This window comes from Natrix helvetica (genome assembly GCF_964273705.1).
Source record: "Natrix helvetica genome assembly, chromosome: 5".
In the NCBI taxonomy this organism is placed as follows: Eukaryota; Metazoa; Chordata; class Lepidosauria; order Squamata; family Natricidae; genus Natrix; species Natrix helvetica.
In genome coordinates this window covers 26,613,903-26,635,778 of record NC_138551.1, presented here as the reverse complement: position 1 = coordinate 26,635,778, position 21,876 = coordinate 26,613,903, and the positions used below count along the sequence as shown (strand labels likewise).

The 21,876-nt window shown below is 41.7% G+C and overlaps 1 protein-coding gene across 5 annotated transcripts in view; it reads right to left on the bottom strand.

Annotated features, from left to right (window-relative positions):
• The window catches only part of VEPH1 (ventricular zone expressed PH domain containing 1), a 153,802-nt gene that overhangs the window by 28,857 nt on the left and 103,069 nt on the right, over positions 1–21,876 (bottom strand). For all 5 annotated transcript variants that reach the window (XM_081956339.1, XM_081956335.1, XM_081956337.1 and 2 more), the window contains exon 9: positions 3,712–3,851. In XM_081956339.1, coding sequence (XP_081812465.1) covers positions 3,712–3,851 — 140 coding nt within the window. The remainder of the gene's footprint in view (positions 1–3,711; positions 3,852–21,876) is intronic.

Sequence of the window (21,876 nt, the reverse complement as noted above, 5' to 3'; positions counted from 1 at the left end):
CATGTTTTTTTTTTCAATTTTTATGTTAGAGAAGACACCTGAGAAGAAATCCAAGGTTCCTTCTAATTGTTATTCTGTTATACACCATGGCCAGCCAAGAAAACTATTAAAGGTATCATCAAACAAATCAACTCAGAGCTGTCACTAAAGGCAAAACTTTGGACCTAGCTGTCTGGATAGGTTGGAAAGTTTGTCTAATGTTGGGAAAGTAGGGGAGAAAAAGAGATTGACCAGCAGAAAAGAGGATGGATTCAGTTACTGCACTGATGAGTGCTCCTTTATAAGATGTAAAAGACTAGATTAGAAGTAGATCATCATGGAGAAAATCTATTATGTGGTCATTAAGAGTTAACAACAAGTTGATGGTACATAATCAATAACCAATGGACAAACAATGATTTGGGCATGATATTTTTAAACTATATTTTAACTGTGTGAGATATTGATAGTAACTAAGTTCAGAGTACAATATTTGAAGTGAATGTGAGACAGAATATCCAGAAAGTTGTTCTCAAATGAAGTTGGTACTGTTTTGCTTCAATAGTGACATAGCTTCTTTGGAAGATTATGTAATTATTAACATAAACTTGACTAACATACAGATATTTGGATAAAATGCTTACATTAGAACAAAACTATCAACATACTTTTGGTGTTTAAATAAATTTAAAGATTGTCATGATTTTGACAAATCCATCTTTGAGCATTAGTGCAAGGTAATGCAAATCATGGTGTAATTGTGGTCATGCAATTTTATAGGCTGTGTTTATAAAAGATCTTATCAACACTATAAGCAGCTTTTCAGCAAAACACAACCCAAGCATCTATCATAGCACAACACATTAACTCATCTATAAATTAAAATCTAATTCTCAGAGCCACGATCAAATTGATTCAGCACGATTTTTTTCTTTCCTATTTTTGTCATACTCAAACTTATGTTTAAATGGTATTTACAAATATCTTCATTGAAACTCCATAGACAATATTTACAAAGATTTGAAACTATTAAAACGAGCAAAGAGAAAAAGTTTGGGACTGACTCCCTTCTTTCAAATTACAGCAGTCTCAGAGAAAAAAAATCATTGATATCCAGCTGACATATTATGCTTGACATTATAATTTTTTTTTTAGTTTTCCTGATTTACTTCCAATTATGTATTTTCAAATTAAACTGATCAACAATATAAGCTGACACATGTTTGTTAATAGGTAAAGTTCATTGTATTAAGAGATAACCACTCCTAGATGGGTATGTTCAGCTCAACTATATGGAAATTATCAGCATCTTAATTTAAATGCCAGTCCATAATAAAATGGTGTGTTTGTGTGTAATTACAGTATAATGAAAATAACAAAAACTTAATTTGCCCAGACTCTAGGATTCTCTAGAATGATCATCCAATGAAAGCATAACAGTAATCAGAGCAAAACATTATTTGATGTATGTACAGAGGTTTCCTCATGAACTAAGGAGAAAAGGAGAATTACATTTTTAAAAATGAAAATTATTATAGCATTCCCCAGTTCCCAGAAATTTCCACCTAGCTCCATCAGCAGAAGGGGAAGCTCGTTAAAAGGGAACAGTTGTGGACTAGAGTAACTGCTTGTGGCTGAATGCAAATAAATATTCTCTTTAAATCTAATTAAGTTTAATTTACTACCATACACATTGTTACCAGCAGAGACCAAAAAATAATCAGGCTTACACACCAGTAAATTTGGAACACACTGTGAGTTTACTGAAAATGCAGAGGGGCAGCAGGGCAATAAGATTGATCCAAAATGTGTGATTATAATATCAAACCATATTCATTAATATTGGAACTCATCACAGGAAAGTGACTCTCCCATACTGTGAATGGGACCTGAAGCTATGGCCAAAACCTGAAGCTTCTATTCTCTGCCAGAAGTTCATGTTAAAAGGCTGCTACACAGGATACCCCAAACTTGTTTCCATTTCCTTATTTGCTTGCTAATTGGCAGCACCTTCAATTGAAATGAAACACAATTTTCAATGAGTGTGTATACTACTTTTTTTAAGGAACAAAGAGCAGAGTATTCAAGTTAATTTGGCTTCCCTATGGGAGGTGGCAGGAAAGTTGTATCAGGCAAGGACCATAGCTGTATCATGCAAGGACCATAGCTGACCAATGGATGCAGAGCCACCAATAAGCAGCATTACCACTTAATAGCCAAGGAGGGGCAAGATGGATGAGACCGCAATATTAATTAAAAAGATCTTTCTCCAGAGAATGGTTATGACAATGGGGTCATCATGGTTATAGGAATAGCAGCCTCAGTATATACACCCTTAGGGTAACAGAGCATTCATTTGCCTGGGTACCAGTTTGGACACCAATGGAATGGGAACTGGTTAGTGGTCTTGTGTGACAGCCAGCCAAGTTAATGAGGCTGTCATGGAGCATACTCAGTAGTCATCTCGTTCCTTACATGTTTCAGCAAGGCTTGGAGGATTTGGGAAGCCAGATCCTGAACTGCTTTTCCTACTGTTTTTTTTGTCAGTGGTTCCACAATATGATTTTGCTTTGAATCTACTTTTCGCATCACAAATATATTTTATCCACACCTATATTGTAACAAAGAATGATCGATACTAATAAGATAGGTCATAGAATTATTATCAACATGAATTCATGCTTCACCAATTGATTGAACTCCACATTAATTAGCTCTTCTGGACCTCATTTCTCAAACGACAGTATATGTTGATATAGGTGAGCATATTAGATATGGATCAAATACATTTCATATGGATCAAAATCTATGAACCCATTAGTTCCAATTTACCTTTTATTCAAGGAAGTAGGATCCTAAATTAATCTGATCCCTTTATTTTCTAAGGAATTTTTTTTCAAATACTCAGAAAAAAATTGGGATAACTATCCAGACTTTTAACACCTTTATATTAATTGTAAGAAATATTAAGCTCTGCTATCACCTTAATTAAATGATCTGAGGAATTTGTTGCAGTGTTGCTTGGTAGTTGAACATTTCCCTTTCCTCTATGAAATAAATAAATATATAACACTTAACAATATAAACATCACAATCCTGATGCTTTGTGACTTATGGTTTGATAATAGAGAGATATATTACAGAAAGAAAGGAATTATGATGAAATCTTGGAGAGAGATCTGATCAATATTACCGTATATGTATAACTGCCAAGAGGAAAATTGGAAGATCTATCTATTTATCTATCTCCATCCATCCATCTATCTACCCATCCATCCATCCAATCTCATATTTTCTGTTCTTTTATTTTCTTCCTTTTTCTATCGTTTTCTCTGTTTTTTCTTTTTCCTTTTCTACATTTACCTCACTATATATTTTTCTCTTTTTCTTTGAATGTATTTTTAATTACTTATGTAAAAAAAACTCTTACAACCCTGTAGTCCTTTTTATTGGGTGGATTTGAGCTCACAGAATGGAGCTGAACATTTACTGGATGGGTGCCCTTCCTGATGCCTATGTGGACCTCGTAGTAGATATTTTCTCTTTGCACCCTGATAGAGAAACCTCTTTTGCTGCCTAGGATTGACCTCTCAAACCTTCCGAGTGGGAGGCGAGTATCTTCGAACAACATTGATTTAGATCAATACATGTCAAGGGATTACAGCTAACACTGATTTTAATTGACAGCTACTTTAATGATTATTTTGATATTTATATTCATATTGCACACACCTGGTGAAAGAGAAACATGATATGGATCCAAAGTTGAGGCTGGTGACTGATGAGAGTAAAACCGGATTTACTGTACAGGCAGTAGTGACCTTTCAGAGGACAGCTGAAGGACAACTTTGCTTCACAACTTTTAACTGTATCTAGGAACAAATATACACATTATTAATATCAACAATAAATAAAGATACACTATAAGTCTGACTAAACATTACAATTTTAATAGTTGTATTTTACTGCAACATAACGCATAACAGAAAGGAACCAAAGTAAAATTCATCTAATCATAAACCAGTGGGTGATTTGCAGCATTTCTGGGTTTCTTGTTTTAAACTATAGTCATGGTCTAAAACTCTAAATTATGAAGAACACTTCAGATAACCAGGAAGTGATTGTTGGATGAAACGACAATGAGGGTCATTCAGTTTTAATATTCAAAACAAATTCCTGACCTCAGAGTGGTTTTAATCCTGAGGAAGTAGCGTAACTCAAGGTTCTAATCAAAAGGATAATTTCTTACAAGCTAGTATAAGCCAACAAAAGTAAAAAAAAATTTTTTAAATGTACTTCCACTTTTTAAGCTGCAGCCTCATATTTGGAGATCAATGGTGAAACTCAACTTTTTTTTTACTACCGGTTCTGTGGGCGTGGCTTGGTGGGTGTGGCGTGGCTTGGTGGGCATGGCAGGGGAAGGATACTGCAAAATCTCCATTCCCACCCCACTCCGGGGCCATCCAGAGGTGACATTTCTCCAGAGCCTGACAGAACCTGCTGGATTTCACCCCTGATGGAGATGTAGTGTAAGTGGTACACAGCAGAAGACTATGACATTTTCAAATGTGGGATCCACCTTATTGCTTATAGAATGCCTGGTGTCTCCAGCAATCCGACAGTGATATTGACATGGCCTCTTCACTTCCCTCTTCTTTCTGTTAGGTACTTTGCAAATGGAAAATTTCTCTTGCAATAAAAATGAGCAGCAACTTTTTTTTCCTCCTGTGTTTTTCTCCATTGGGTTATATGGGGCATCTGACTTAACCTGCCTTTCAACGTATTCAGGTAGTCCTCGATTTAAAACAGTCCGTTCAGTAACTGTTCAAAGTTAGACCAGCACTGCTTTTTTTAGATTTTGGACTGTTGCAGCATCCCTGTGATCACTTGTTCAAAATTCAGGCGCTGACTCATATTTATGACGGTTGCAGCATCTGGGGGCATGTGATCATCTCTTGCGACCCACTGACAAGCAAAATCAATTGGGAAGTCAGATTCACTTAACAACCGTGTTACGGTACTAATTTCATAACTGCAGTGATTCACTTAACAACTATGGCAAGGAAGGTGGTAAAATGGGACAAAATTCACTTAACAACATCTTGCTAAGCAATAGAAATTTTGGGCTCAATTGGGGTCGTAAGTTGAAGACTATCTCCAGTTTCTAAACATAATGGCCAGTCAGCAGAATTAAGTAAATGGGCCAAAATACAGAACAATCATGCTAGGACTTTGATACCACAGTGAGAAAATGAGATGTTTTCCATTTCCTTTCTTTTTCTTTTTGGAGTGGGAAGAAGAATTTATTTATTCAGCTATTCTCCCATCGCAGTAGCTGTTCTATGCTGAATGCCAGATAATATGTCTGTGGTTGATGGAACACAGCATGCTTTTTAAATTGCCATTGTGCCAGGGAATGCACATCCAACATCAACTACATTTTAAGATTAGAGTTGTGTGTGAAGATAAGGTCTCATCCCCATATTGCACTAAAGCAGGGGTGTCCAAACTTGGGAACTTTAAGACTTGTGGACTTCAACTCCCAGAATTCCCCAGCCAGCTGGCTGGGGAATTCTGGGAGTTGAAGTCCACAAGTCTTAAAGTTCCCAAGTTTGGACACCCCTGCACTAAAGTATAGATCTTACATTTCAATGATTTTGAGACTCTAGAAAGAGTGCAGAGAAGAGCAACAAAGATGATTAGGGGACTGGAGGCTAAAACATATGAAGAATGGTTGCTGGAACTGGTATGTCTAGTTTAATGAAAATAAGAACTAGGGGTGACATGATAGCAGTAATCCAATATCTCAGGGACTGCCACAAAGAAGAGGGAGTAAAGTTATTCTCCAAAGCACCTGAGGGTAGGACAAGAAGCAATGGGTGGAAACTAATCAAGAAAAACAACAACCTAGAACTAAGGAGAAATTTCCTGACAGTTAGAACAATTAATCAGTGGAACAACTTGCTTTCAGAAGTTGTAAATGCTGCAATACTAGAAGTTTTAAAGAAGAGATTGTATAACCAATTGTCTGAAATGGTATAGGGCAGGGGTCCTCAAACGTTTTAAACAGGGGCCCAATTCACGGTCCCTCATACGGTTGAGGGCATGGACCGGCTGGGTGGGCATGGCTAGGTCATGTGACTAGGTGGGCAAGGCCAATTTAACAGTCTATTGAGCAATGCACACAAATTAAATTTTAATTTGTTTTGCTCCTGAGGGTGTTTTCTTTGCTTTTGTTGCATGTTGCTCTTTTGATTGCCTTTTCTTTTCGCTAGATTATTTTTTCAGTTGCTTAGGAGTCTAGGGGCCACTTCAGTTTTGCAGCAATTTTACTCACCCCAAGGAGCTTAAGAAATCTCTCTCCCTCTGTCGCTCTCTCTTTCTGTCTCTGTCTCGCCCTCTCTTTGTCTTTCTCTCTCTCTCTCTCTTTCTGTCTTTCTCTCTCTCCCTCTGTTTATTTATCTCTCTTTATCTATCTTCTGGAGGTGGGAGAGGTGAAAAATGGGCCATTTTTGCCCATTTTCTGGCCTCCTGGGATTTCTATGTACCCCACTTTTCACACACACACACCTCCAGAATTGTTGGCCTTACCTTTCAGTTTCAGCCCACCGGGCTCATGAAGTTAAGTCCTGCACTCAGCTGAAGAGTGGGTGGGGTGATGTGGGAGGGGCAGCCTTGTGGTCCTGCGCGGGCTGGATTAATGGCTTCGGCAGGCCACATGAGCCCGCCGACCATAGTTTGAGGAACCATGTTATAGGGTTTCCTGCCTAAGCAGGGTGTTGGACTAGAAGATCTCCAGGGTCCCTTCCAATTCTATTATTCTATTCTAATGACCAGTGTTGTCAATAAAAACCATCTTTATCCTTAGAAACTTTTGGGTGACTCATCTCATTTTTGATCAAATAAATTATATCATTGAAAATTTAGTTTTTACTGTAGTCTTATCTAAACTGGTTATTTCCAGATATGTAATTTTAATTCCCAGAATTCTAAGCAGTGGCCATAGTGGCTGGGGGAATTCTGGGCAATGAAATATGTATTTCTGGAAGGCTAGAAGGTGACTCCTTTTAAAGTTTTCCATCTGTTGTTTGTTAAAATATTTTAATATGTTCAGTTTATTTTCACATTTTTATTAAGGCTATATTACCGCTTGTTACTGGTTGTAATTAACTGGTGTATTCTGTAAGTAAAAAGCTTTCTAAATTATGCTAATTGAATGGACTTTTATGGTGTAAAATATATTATTTGATTCAAACATAATATACTGCCATTATTAGGAACTGAAGTTTTATTTGTGCATTTAGTAACGGTGAAATAAACCATTACTCGCTGATAGGAAAAATCTATTTAGAATATATAAACAAAAGTATAATGAGATGCTCATTACATAAAAGTGTACAGACATAAAAGATAGGAATGATCATGTTTTAATGATCAAAGTATTAATTACATTATTAATAAAAGACCCTAATTGATCACATAAGAAGACCCAGGACCTATGAACCAGAATTATTCACATTTCAATTAAACTTTAGAGAGAAATCTCAATATTATTATTTCAATAACAAACACAGCAAAAAAAATTGTCATTTGTGTTTGTAGTGATGTGTCCAGTACCAGCTGGAAGTATTATGAACATTATCACAGAATATTTTAGGATCAATGGAAGCCACATCTATTTGTTTAATAATAAGTGGAACATAAAATAATGGAAGCCATATGGCTAGTGATGAATCCTTATGATAAACCATATATTAAGCAGTAGGAACTATACACATAATAAAAGACCCCATCATGCTCTGAAATATTTTTTTAAATCAACAACATATGGTAGGCTTTTTAAATATCACTTTGAAGTGTTGCAGGTTGCAGGGATATTATTTGGTCATGTGGACACTTGAATATCGAAATAACATTCAATGTTAGAAAGAAAGAACATTATATGGGAAAAAGTGAGAACAGGGATTATGAGGGGAATATAATATACAATGATGACATATTTCTTTTTAATACACTGTCAGTACTTTTATGCTGCTGCTACATATTGCTGACATATTCACTTATTTATTTCTCATGTGTTTAATTGGGCCTGCAATCTTCCTCCATTTTAATTCTTTGGGGCTTGACCAGAATCTCAGTTCTAACTGTGTCCAGATTGCATTTAATATTTACTTTATATGTAATATTCAAAAGCACAATATTTTGTATAAAGAACAGGACTCAGGATTTTAAAAAAAAAATGGGTTGAAGGATATACCATTCACACGAGAAATGCATCATCATGTTTACACATATACACGGATAGATTTGATGTTGCTTGACTCCAAACTCTGGGCAGCTCACAATACATAAAAACAATAATTAAAAAAAACCCAGTAGAACTGAGAAAAACAAACAATAAAACCAAACTAGACAAAGAAAAGCAAAACTGTTGAAGCCAGAAAACCCTCAAACATTCCATCAACAACTGACAACCAGCTACTCCAGCCCAAGTCTTGGGAGAACAGCCAGTTCCCTATGGTTTTTCAGAATGCCAACAAGGAGGGAAAAACCAGGATTTCAGGGGGGATCTCATTCCAGAGAACGAGCACTGGGATAAGAGAAGGGAAACTTCCTGTGTCTTGATAGACAGCATTTTTATTCGAAGGATCCTCAAAGGTGCCTACTTGGTCAATTTGCATTGCCTGGGATAGATACCACAGGAGATAGGCAGTCTCTCAAATTGGATCCTGATACCATGAAGAGCTTTAGAGGTTAGAACCAGCATCTGGAATCATACTGGAAGCAAACTGGCAACCGGTGCAGCTACTGGGGAAAAGATATCACATGGTCACAGCAAAGCATATCCATAGCTTTCCACAGCACTGTATTCTGGATCTGTTGAAGTTTCCAAGTGGTCTATGTAGATCGCTTTGCAGTAGTGGAGCCATGAAGTGACAAGTACATGAGGGACTGAGAGGCTTCCCAATCCAGGAAAGGGTGCTACTGAAGCATCAGATGAAACTATGGCAAAGTCTTCCTGGCCTTACCCTGCCAACTCACTGAGCAGGAGTTGTGAGTTCGGGAAGGTCCCAGATTGCCCACCACCCAGGGGTGAGATTCAGCAGGTTCTGACAGGTTCTGGAGAACTGAAAGCGCAAATTATGAGTAGTTCAGAGAAGCAGCAAATACCATCTCTGGCTGGCCCCAGAGTGGGGTGGGAATGAAGATTTTGCAATATCTTCTCCCAGGAGTGGGAGGGAATGGGAATTTTGTAGTATCTTTTGTTAGATATTAACATATATCGGAGGAAGTCTCCTCTCTGGTCTGCTGCTACAGCGGGAAACAGGTATCGCTCTGATTGGTCGAGAGGCGTACCCGAGTACTATAAAAGGGGAACCCTCCGGCCACAGGGCAAGCTGGATCATTACTACTACTAATAAAGAGCTGTTAAGTCACTTCGTGTCCGCAGTCTGTTCTCTCGTTGCCCAGATCGAACAGTGGCGACGAAGGTGGGATCGAGAGACAGATAGGACGAAGAACGCTACCTCCAGAATCTCCGGATTTGATCCAGCCTAGGAATTCGGCAGAAATTCCGGCAGCCATCTCAGGTCACCACAGCGCGGCAAATTCAAGCGAGAGAAGATGGCGATGCACACTCCCCCCGCTCCATTCGACCCAGAAAACGACGAATGGGAAGCCTTCATGATTCGTTTCGACTGTTTTCTCGAAGCGAATGAATACACGGGGATCACCGACGCCCAGAAGAAAAACATCTTCCTCGGCTACTGCAGAAAAGAAGTCTTCAACACGGCCAGAGACCTCACCGCGCCTACTCCGATACAGGCAGTATCATGGGCGGCGTTGCAACAAGCCCTACAGACTCATTACGCGCCAAAACCTTCCCGCCATGTTTGCCGCCAAGCATTCAACACGAGGAACCAGAAGGCGGGAGAATCTATCAACCAGTACATTGCAGCCCTACGAAAAGCAGCCACACATTGTGGATTCCGAGACCTGGATGAGCAGATTATGGATCGACTCGTTAGCGGGCTGAGAGACATTTCCCTACAAAAACGGCTGTTAGCCAAAACCAATATAAGCCTACAGATTGTACTCGACGAGGCAAGAGCTTCAGAAGCAGCAGACAGATCAGCGGAGACCATTCAACGCGGATTCAACACAGGCCAGCCAGCGCCAAGACACACCAGAGTCCACTACGAGGACACCATTCCAGATTTCAGGGATCCCGAGCTCGAGGAAAGTCACCTGATGCGGAGCAGTCATGTGAGACCTGGGGGGAGACCCGGATCCCGTTTGCCGCCCTGCGCAAGCTGCGGAGGGAATCACCCCCGGTCTACCTGTCAGTTCAGGAACGTTGTTTGTTCGCACTGCGACAAACTGGGGCACATCGCACGAGTGTGCCGGAGCGAAGCCCCTGCCTCAAGGCAACCACCCATGTACCGCCAACAGAAGCCCAACCCAGGGGCTTGGCGAAATCAAAAAGGGCGCCCAGAGAGAAATCCACAAGTGTTTACCCAGAGAGAAAATTCCCAAAGAGCTGAGCGAGCGTATCCCCAGAGAGATTACACACAAAGAGCTGAGAGAGCGTTCTATCAAGATGCTCAACGAGAGTATTTTCAGGATACAGATGGTGAGATAGAGTTGACCCAGAGAGAGGAATTGCGAACGTATCTCACCACAATAAGCCAGGTCCGCACCAAGCGGCCTAAAAAGCTGAAAGTCACAGTCCTCTTGGAGGGCTCACCTTGCGAGCTGGAAGTTGACACAGGATCGTCCCTGACGATCATTTCATGGGCATCCATGAAACAGGCTATCCCTAGCCTCAAAAAGAGCCAACTACGCGTTCCAGACATCCTGCTACGAGACTACCAGGGGAACCGAGTCCCCATCGTAGGCCAAGGCACGTTCCAGATCCGTTTCAAGGACATCGTAGCCCAGCTGCCCATGACCATCGCCAGCGCACCATTACAAAACCTCCTAGGACTGGATTGGTTTGAATCCTTGGGGCTAGAAGTCACCGGAATCAACGCCGTGGAAAACAGCAGCGCTGAGCAGATTTTTAAGGAGTTCGAGGATGTGTTCAGCCCCGGTCTTGGTAAGTATGTGGGTAAACCGATTTCATTCAATTTAGACCCCAAAGTGGCGCCAATCCGACTTAAACCGAGACGAGTGCCTTTTGCACTCCGCCCAAAAATAGATAAGGAAATAGATAAGTTAGTGGAGCAAGGAATCCTTGAGCCGGTGGATCACGCGCGCTGGGAAACGCCCATCGTGACCCCAGTCAAACCAGACGGATCAGTCCGCATCTGCGCGGACTATAAATGCACAATTAATGTCGCGCTACAACAAAGCGCATATCCTGTGCCTGTAGTACAGCACTTATTGCACTCGTTGGGGCCAGGAAAGGTATTTGCAAAATTAGACATGGCACAAGCTTACCAGCAGCTGCCCGTTGATAGCGCCACAGCGGAGGCCCAAACTATAGTGACGCATAGAGGAGCATTCAAATGCAACCGGCTACAATTCGGTGTGAGTATTGCTCCAGGATTGTTCCAGAGCGTCATGGAACGACTTTTGCAAGGGATACCGGGAGTCGTCCCCTATTTTGACGACATCTTGGTGTCCGCTGCAAACGAGGAGCAATTAAATAAAAGAGTCAGAACTGTTTTGGCCAGAATCAGAGAAAAGGGTCTCCGCCTCAAAAAGGAAAAATGCCAAATTAACGTGCCTAGCGTAGAATTCCTGGGTTATAGAATCGATGGTCAGGGAATACACCCCACTTCAAAGAAAATTAAGGCGATCCAGGACGCCCCCACACCACGAAATCAGACCGAGTTGCAGGCCTTCCTCGGACTACTTAACTTCTACAGCGTTTTTCTGAGACAGAAGGCGACCGTTGCTGAGCCACTACACCGTCTACTCCAGAGGAACACACCATGGAAATGGGGATGATCCGAAGCAGCAGCTTTTGCCGGAGTAAAGCGCCTGCTCACCACCGACTCACTGTTAGTCCAATACAGCCAGACACTACCGCTGGTATTGACCTGCGACGCATCACCTTTTGGAGTCGGCGCAGTCCTCAGCCACCGGATGCCCGATGGAAAAGAAGCACCCATCGCCTTCTACTCCAGGACTCTTTCATCGGCCGAGAGGAATTACAGCCAGATGGACAGGGAAGCGCTAGCTGCTGTAGCTGGAGTAAAACGTTTCCACGAATACCTCTACGGCCGCGATTTTGAACTGATCACAGATCACAAACCGCTGTTGGGACTTTTGGCGGGAAACCGCCCCACTCCAGTCTCCCTTTCTCCACGCATGACCAGGTGGACTGTTTTCCTGGCTTCGTACTTATACAAATTAATTCATCGACCGGGTTCCACTCTAGGACACGCAGACGCACTCAGCCATTGCCCACTACCAGACCTTTTGCCAGACCCCAGTCCCGAAGTACCGGTGCTGCTTATTGATTGTTTGGACTCAGGACCGGTTTCTTCCTACGATGTTGCAAGGTTTTCTTCTAAAGACATGTTAATAAAGCAAGTTCAAACTTGGGTTTGGAGGGGGTGGCCGAAGGGAAACGTGGGCCCGGAATTCAAAGTGTTTTGGTCAAAACGGGACGAACTATCAGTGTTACAAGGTTGCTTATTGTGGGGGATCGAGTTGTTATTCCGTTTGCTTTACGTAGGAATGTATTAGATGCTTTACATGTGGGTCATCCGGGGATTGTTAGGATGAAGGCGTTAGCAAGAAGTTACGTTTGGTGGCCAAACATGGACAAAGAAATAGAGGAATGGGTGGCCACTTGCGACCCATGCCAGGAATCGAGACCAGCACCCCCGGAAGCGCCCGCCACAGAATGGGAGAAGCCTAAAGCACCCTGGTCGCGAATACACATCGACTTCGCAGGGCCATTCCAAGGTCAGACTTTCCTTATAGTTGTGGATGCATACTCGAAATGGCTAGAAGTAGTCCTAATGACTTCAACCACGGCAGAGGCAGTCATTAAGGTTCTACGGCGACTTTTCACCACTCATGGCCTGCCCGACCTCCTGGTCTCCGATAACGGGCCCCAGTTCACGGCCATGCAATTTGAAACATATCTAGCAGGTCAGGGAATTCGGCACGCCCTCGTCGCGCCATTCCATCCGGCGTCAAATGGACAGGCGGAGAGGATGGTGCGATTCGCAAAAGAGGCCCTCGCTAGGATGGGTCCAGGTGATTGGCAAACACGCATTGACCATTACCTCCTAATTCAGCATATTACCCCAAGCGCAACGACGGGTAGGAGCCCCGCTAAACTACTCATGGGCCGCCGTCTACGGTCTCACCTGGACCGTCTTCACCCAAATTACTCTGCCACAGCACCCCCAGACTCCACAAGCAAAATTCGGACCTTTAGCATAGGGGATTCAGTATACGCCCACAACTATGCAGGGGGAACATTGTGGATGCCGGCAAAGGTCATTGGCATCACGGGTCCACGATCGTATCTGTTGGAACTGGAAGATGGGCGGAACTGGAAAAGGCACATCGATCAACTTCGCGGTCGCCTAGCACACTCAGACCTTCGAACCGAGGACGAGAGCGACCTACCAACGCAAAGTCAGCCACTCGAGAGCCCCAATACAGAGAACTACGACACCTGCGAGCCCAGGTCTGAACAAGAGATCGAGCACGAAGCAGAGCAACCCCCAAGCAACGTAACCGAGCAGACTCCGGAACGCCCTAGCAACGAAGGCACGAAACCACCCGAACGAGAAACAGAAAAAGCATCCGATCCTGCAACCACTTCTAATCAACCCGAACTGCGACGTTCCTCCCGAGTAAGGCAAACTCCAACATACCTAAAAGACTATGTTACTAACCGCAACGTTCCGTCTAGGAGGGGAGGGGTGTTAGATATTAACATATATCGGAGGAAGTCTCCTCTCTGGTCCGCTGCTACAGCGGGAAACAGGTATCGCTCTGATTGGTCGAGAGGCGTATCCGAGTACTATAAAAGGGGAACCCTCCGGCCACAGGGCAAGCTGGATCACTACTACTACTAATAAAGAGCTGTTAAGTCACTTCCTGTCCGCAGTCTGTTCTCTCGTTGCCCAGATCGAACATCTTTCCCCTAGACTGGGGTGGGAATGGAGGTTTTGCAATACCTTCCCCCAGGAGTGGGAGGGAAAGGGAATTTTGTAGTATCCTTCCCCTGGAGTGGAGTGGGAATGGAGATTTTGCAGTATCTTTCCCCCAGGAGTGGGAGGGAATGGGAATTTTGTAGTATCCTCCCCCTAGAGTGGGGTGGGAATGGAGATTTTGCAGTAGGGAATGCAGATTTTGCAGTGTCCTTCACCCAGGAGTTGGAGGGAATGGGAATTTTGTAGTATCCTCTCCCTAGAGTGAGGTGGGAATGGACATTTTGCAATATCCTTCCCCCAGGAGTGGGAGGGAATGGGAATTTTGTACTATCCTTCCCCTAGAGTGGGGTGGAAATGGAGATTTTGCAGTATCCTTCCCCCAGGAGTGGGAGGGAATGGGAATTTTGCAGTATCCTTCCCCTGGAGTGGGAGGGAATGGGAATTTTGCAGTATCCTTCCCCTGGAGTGGGCTTGGGAAGGAGATTTTGCAGTATCCTTCCCCCAGGAGTGGGAGGGAATGGGAATTTTGCAGTATCCTTCCCCTGGAGTGGGCTTGGGGAGGAGATTTTGCAGTATCCTTCCCCTGCCACGCCCACCAAGTCACACCCACATAACCAGTAGTAAAAAAATTGAATTTCACCACTGCCACCACCCTTAAAAGGGGAAATACAACCCTACTCAAAGTCAAAAGTGAACTAGTCTTGGAACCAGGTGATCCCAAAACCCACAACCATTCGGTCTGCTAATCTTACTGTACATACTTTACAACTAACTGCTCTGAAGTTTACAATAAACAAGTTTCATTTTGGCATAGAATCCAACTAAAAGTCACAGTTTAAAGGTATGTTGGTGCGTGATGGGAAAGAAGAAAAGAAACTGACTTGTAAAATTTAAGACTAAATAGGGCTTAATTCCATCTAATTTGTTCTTTGGATTTGGCATATTGATCCTAATGGTGGTGTCATGGATGCAGGAAGAGTTTATGGCACTTGCATAGCAACAGCCTTCCGAGAACACTCCAAATAGTGATGTCCAAGAAAAAAAATGGGTTTAACACAGTAGTTGTGTTTAACTCCACTCTGAGCCATGAAACCTGACTGGGTGACTCATTCTCTCCCCTTAAATGATCTAACAGGATTGATATGGGAATAGTTGGAAAAGAGGGCACTATGCATGTGATCTTATATTCCTCAAAAAGAGATGGGATTAACATTTAATAAAAATAATATTGTCCAGGGAAATTAGAGTAAAAATAACACATTCAACTTCTAGAGCATGAATCAATTAGTATAACGTCGAATGAAAAGCATGCCAAACAAAGCCCACACAGAGCATATTGATAACCCACAGTGTATATAAAAACATCTGAGTTAAATCAGCTAACTGCTAGATTAAAAATAAGGTCAAAATATAGACTGCTTGCTTTCTCAAAGAATGTTAGTAACAAATTATAAAGGCAAAATTTTCAAGAGAGAAAATGTCCTAATGTTTTCCTGGGATGTAGAAAAGAATCTTTTGTGGTTGCTCATTTACAAGACAGTTTTTACAGAGCATAGTCTGAGTAGCCAATATAAATGAAATGTAATTCTAACTTGCTGCAATCAATAATTCTACTGTAGCACGTTGGGCTAATTGAATTTTTTATATGCAATACTCTAGAATAGGGATGTCAAACTCGCGTCATCATATTGTAATCATGTGATGTATCACAACTTTTCCCATTCGCTAAAATGCGGGTGGGCATGGCCAGCATGTGACGCATCCGACCTGCGGGCCGCGAGTTTGACGCCCCTGCTCTAAAAGGAGAATTTTGATTGATTGGAACTAGCACCTGGTCACATCATGTACAATACAGGGTTTTTTAAAAAAAATTCAGAGGAAGGTCAGAACTGACTTCCCTGCTACCGTGTTTCCCCGAAAATGAGACAGGGTCTTATTTTCTTTTGCCCCACGAAATATGGCCTTGGGCTTATTATAGGGGAGGGCTTATTATTTTCTGGGTCAGGTAAGAAGTGAGGCACGCCTTTTAGCTTTCTAGCTCCATTGCATTCTTTGCCATTGTGCTCAGGGAAGCAGCTGGTAAAAAAAAAACCCTTCTCACGAGTTCAATCAAACATCTTCAAATCGCGAGAAGGTTTTTTTTTTTTAACCAGGGGCTTCCCTGAACACAATGGCGAGGAATGTGATGGAGCTAAAAAGGTAAGAGGTGCGCCTCGCGGCCCAACACCACCCACCTCGCCACAATGGTAAAGGTAGCCTGCCTAGTTCCTTTCCCCACCGAGGGATGGCAGGTGGGGAGGGGAGAAGCGAGGCGCGCCTCTTACCTTTCCAGCTCCGTCGCGTTCCTCGCTCTTTCGCCCATTGAATCCCCTTGTAAAAAAAACCTCTTGAGTTCAACTCTCAAGTTTTTTTTACAAGGGGATTCAATGGGCGAAAAGGTGAGGAATGCGACGTAGCTGGAAAGGTAAGAGGCGCACCTCGCAGCCCAACACTGCCCACCTCGCCCCAATGGTAAAGGCAGCCTGCCTGGTTCCCTTCCCCGCTGTTCCTTTAGCGAGGGATGGCAGGTGGGGAGGGGAGAAAGCGAGGTGCACCTCTTACCTTTCCAGCTCCGCTACGTTCCTCACCCTTTCGCCCATTGAATCCTTGTAAAAAGACCTCATGAATTCAACTCGTGAGGTTTTTTTTTACAAGGGGATTCAATGGGCGAAAGGGTGAGGAATGTAGCAGAGCTGTCAGTCTCTGGTAGTGCTAGGACGCACGTCTCGCTTCTCCCCCAACACCTGCCACCCCTCGCTAAAGGGACGGCGGGGAAGGGAGCCAGGCAGGCTGCCTTTACCATTGGGGTGGGCGGTGTTTTTTTGCACAAGAAGCAACAGGCGGGAGGGGGTGATCGCATTGCTGGCCTGCCGCTGTTTTTGCAGCAGGCTCTTTTTGCATGGGAGGGAAGGGCGGGAGTTGGAAGCACTTTGCTTCGCCTGTTGCTGTTTTTGTGGTGAGCCCTCTTTTTGCCCCGCAAGCTGTACCGTTAGGTGGTACAGTGGTAATGATGGGGACCGGTTGTGCATGTGCTTAAATAGTTGGGGGCGGGCTTATTTTCAGGGGAGGGCTTATTATGGCGCATGCTCTGAAAAGCCCGATTGTGCTTATTAGCAGGGCATTTCTTATTTTCAGGGAAACACAGTAATACGATTCCCATGAAGTCCTATCAACAGTTGCCACTATCCTCACCAAAACATACTTACTTATGTAACTGCTCAAAAACAAATTAGTATTTTGATAAGGATAGGAGTACCTAAACACACACATTTGTGTGAGTACACAATTTTGTTGAAATATTATTGGAGATGTTCTGATATGGAGATAACTGTGTCCATATATTAAGTAACAGATTAGTATGGCTTCCCCCCTAATGTCATTCAGGAAACCTACTGAAGACCTGCTTGTTCTCTTGGGCAGTAGGATAAGGGTAATTGCAGAGCCCCTGTCTTGTTTTGTTATGATCTGATTGACTTTGGGTTTTTTAGGGGTGGTGGTGGCTATTTTGCTCTTTGGTTGATTACATTCTTTCTATGTTGATTTTTTATTTGTAGCCTCCAAGAATTGTTTGGGAGTCAAGGAGCCTATAAAATTGACAAAAAATTATTTTAAGGAAATACACATATTTTTTTTCAGGATGGAAATATCACTAGCTTTGGCCAATATTCCTGTTGCAGCCCTACTTCGGGTGAGAGAAGTTGCTGCAGTGACTCATGTTCTCATCACCAACTGATTTGGATACTGCAAAGTACTTCATATGGGATTGTTTTTAAAGACTATACAAAAGCCACAATTGGTTCCAAGTGGAGCAGCTTGTGTGTTAGCTGTTACACCTGTGCTACAAAGCCTGCACCAGTTACCTCTTGGCTTAGGGCAGGGGAGTCAACATCAAACTTGTGATGACATGTTGTCGTCACATGATGGAGCACAACTTTTTCTCCTTAGCTAAAATGGGAGTGGGAATGGCTAGCATGTGACGCATCTGGCCTACGGGCCGTGAGTTTGACACCCCTGGCTTAGGGGACCGTATGAAAGTGGTGTTTTCAACTTTTAAAGTCTTCTATGACTTAGCACTAAGTTATCTTTAGGACCCGTTTTCCTGCTAACCTTGTCCTGACCAATTTGATATTTTCAGTAGGTGCATCAATCGTCTGGAATGGCCTTCCATAATGAATTAGATGGGGCCCCACTTTGAGTGCTTTCTGAAAAAAAATTGAAAACAATGTTCTTCTGAAAGGCATTTGGATATAATGCTGTGTTATACATGGAGGGTTACTGAACTATTGGCTCTTGTTGGAAATTTTATATTGTTTTACGTTTTTGTGTTAATTACTGATGTTTATCTTATGGATTTGTGAGCTGCTGGGTTCTTTTAGTTTGCAGTGGGATCAGAGGTCGGTTCCTACCTATCCGGTCCAATTCAGCCGAATAGGTAGTAACTCCGGCGGACATGCGACCGTACCGGTACTATGATTGGCGGTGCCATCTTGATTTTCTTTTCTGCACATGCGCAGAACAATCTTCATTAAAAATGTAATTTTTACTCATTTTTAAATATTGTGCGCATGCACAGATTGTTTTAAATGAAAATGCGCATGTGCACAGAGCAAATTTTTTAACTATTGAATTGGTAGTAATGGCGGCCGGAACCCACCCCTGAGTGGGATATAAATATAACAATTAATATAATTTTTTTAGAAAATTTATACGTCCACTGATCTCATCAAAGTGACTCTAGTGGCATGCAAAAATCTTTTTAAAAGCCAAGAAATAGTTATACTATAATACTTTTTAATCTTTTTCAAATGGTTTCCTAATCGTTTTCCATTTTATGCTTTTTTTTAAAAAAAAAATCTTTACCACATTAAAATAAACGGTATTTAGAGTGCTAAACTCCAATGGGAGGTTGTTTGTAGGAGAACAAATTCTCATGGATGCCCTATTGCCCCAACTAAGGAGCTGTGATTCAGGGTTAAATAATTTATTTTCTCTTTATTAAAAATTGTCTCTTTGCTCCTAGTCTCTGAATTTAGCTAGTTGGATAGCAGATCAATCTTCCCCTTGATTATACTGATTTTGGTTCTTAAAATCCTATCGCAAAAGTCAACTTGCAAGTGTGCATCTATGTCAGCCTGTGACTTTCTACAATATGGGAACGAAATTCGGGGTATGGAACTTAACATCAAATATAATAGAAAACCAGGGGTTGGGGTTTTATTTTTGGTTGGTTGATGTTTTGAAATTGGCACAATGAAAATACAACAGCTCTTCAGAAACGCTGCTCTGTGTCTCTGCGAGTTTGTGGTTATATGGAGCTAGTCAAATACCATCTGTCTTCAATCAGGCTTTGGCTCATGCCATGCTTAAATTTATCAAAGGTTCCAGAAGCAAGCATTGCAGGGGAGCGGTGATCTTTTCCATCTATTTCATTCATATGGTAACAATTATCTCACAGTACAGCACAAAACATAACACCAGACAATCTCAGCAGATCCGGGACAGCACTGCCCTGATTTTTAAAGCGATTTAGGTCATACGATCAATATTTTGGTTTGTTTAAAATCATTTTATCTTATAGAATGAAGAAGCTTAAGACAAGCTTTAACGATCAAGGTTCTTTTCTCAATGTAATCTCGACAGTGTGTATAATTATCTGTTAATATCACTTATGAAAAGCCCACTGCTGATACGAAATTTGAATGTCCCCATGTTTGAATGGGCTGTGATCACTCTGAGGCAACTAATGGAAATTTGGTTTATGCTCCTCTGTTTAACTGTTTCCCAATTTTCATTTATATATTCAACTGCCCCTCATCCATATGTGACCTGGCTCAAAGACACATCACAAAATTGCTACTGTACAAGTGAGAAGCCTCTTAGGAAAGAAACTATGACGTGTAAACTACATCTGTAGCAATAACTTTTCACTTGCCCCTTGCTCGTTTTAAAAGATTACTACAGGTAGTCCTCGACTTACAACAGTTCATTAGTGATGATTCAAAGTTACAATATCACTGAAAAAAGTGACATGACCATTTTTCACACTTACAACTGTTGCAGCATCCCCCATTGTCGCGCGATCGAAATTCAGGCACTGGGCAACTGACTCACATTTATGTTGATTAGAATGTCCCAGGATCATGTGAACAGCTTTTTCAACTTTCTGACAAGTAAAGTCAATGGGTAAACCAGATTCGTATAACAACGGTGTGACTAACTTAACAACTATAATAATAATAATAATAATAATAATAATAATAATAATAATAATAATAATAATAATAATAATAATAATAATAATAATAATAATAATAATAATAATTTATTAAATTTCTAGACCGCCCCCTCTCCCCGAAGGGACTCGGGGACAACTACAATGATTCACTTAACAACTGTGTCAAGAAAAATCGTAAAATGAGGCAAAACTCACTTAACAAATATCTTGCTGAACCACATACATTTTGGGCTCAACTGTGGTCATAAGTTGAGGACTACCTGTAAACTGACCGATTCCCTAGATTTCCTGTACATTTAAAGAATCAGAGTTTTTTCAAGATAAATAACCGATTTTTGCAACATTATGTAGTAATAATAGAAAACCAATAATGTTCGATCAGATATATTCAGAAAAAGAACAAGCTAGAAATTTAGCTGACAGTTCAATTAAACACATTTTTAGAAACTGGGAAATCACAAAATCTACCATATAGTGCAATATAAAGTCTTGAAAAAGTATAAGTCACGTAGTAAAAATATTCTTTTTTGAAAGGTGATATTTTTCCAGCAATGTAGTCATAGTTCATTTCCAAGGACAGAATTGAACTTCAAGTTATAGTGCCCAGTTTTAGAATGTACACATTCTACAGAACTTTATTTCCAATTTAACATGCATGGATTTGCCAATATACGTAAATAAATATCAGAGAACCGAATGGTTGTGGAATTTATTTTTCAAAATAAACAACATTTCAGAAGAAACAAACTTTAGCCTTTGCCAATATAAATGAAAACAATTTCATTTTGCTGCAAAATAATTGAAAAAATTGCTTCTTGGCCTTTGGGCTAAGATCAAGTGTAATAAAGCTGAAAAAAAATCTGTTACAGATTTTTAAAGCAAGTTTGTGGTTCCTTTTCCTGACGTCATTCTATTTTTACCATAATTTCTTTTCCTTTCCTTGCTTTTCTTTCATGTCCATTTTTTCCAAGCTGGCACTACTAGATAATAAATATATGCAGGGGGGCAGTGCAATGGCTCAGTGGTTAAGACACTGGGCTTGTTGGCTAGAAAGCCTGCACCCCAGGTTTGAGACCTGAGTAAAGGGGTGAGCTGAGCTCTCATACCTTGCCCCAGCTCCTGCTAACCTAGCAGTTTGAAAGCATGCAAATGCTAGTAGATAAATAGGCGCCACTTCAGTGGGAGGTGTTAGATATTAACATATATCGGGATAAGTCTTCCCTCTGGTCCGCTCCTACAGCGGGAAACAGGTATCCCTGTAATTGGTCGAGGGGCGTGCCCAATCCCTATAAAAGGGGAACCCTCCGACTACAGAACAAGCTGGATCACTATTACTACTAATAAAGAGCTGTTAAGTCACTTCGTGTCCGCAGTCTGTCTCTCGTTGCCCAGATCTAACATTGGCGACGAGGATGGGATCGAGAGACAGATAGGACGAAGAACGCTACCTCCAGAATCTCCGGATTTGATCCAGCCCAGGAATTCGGCAGCAAT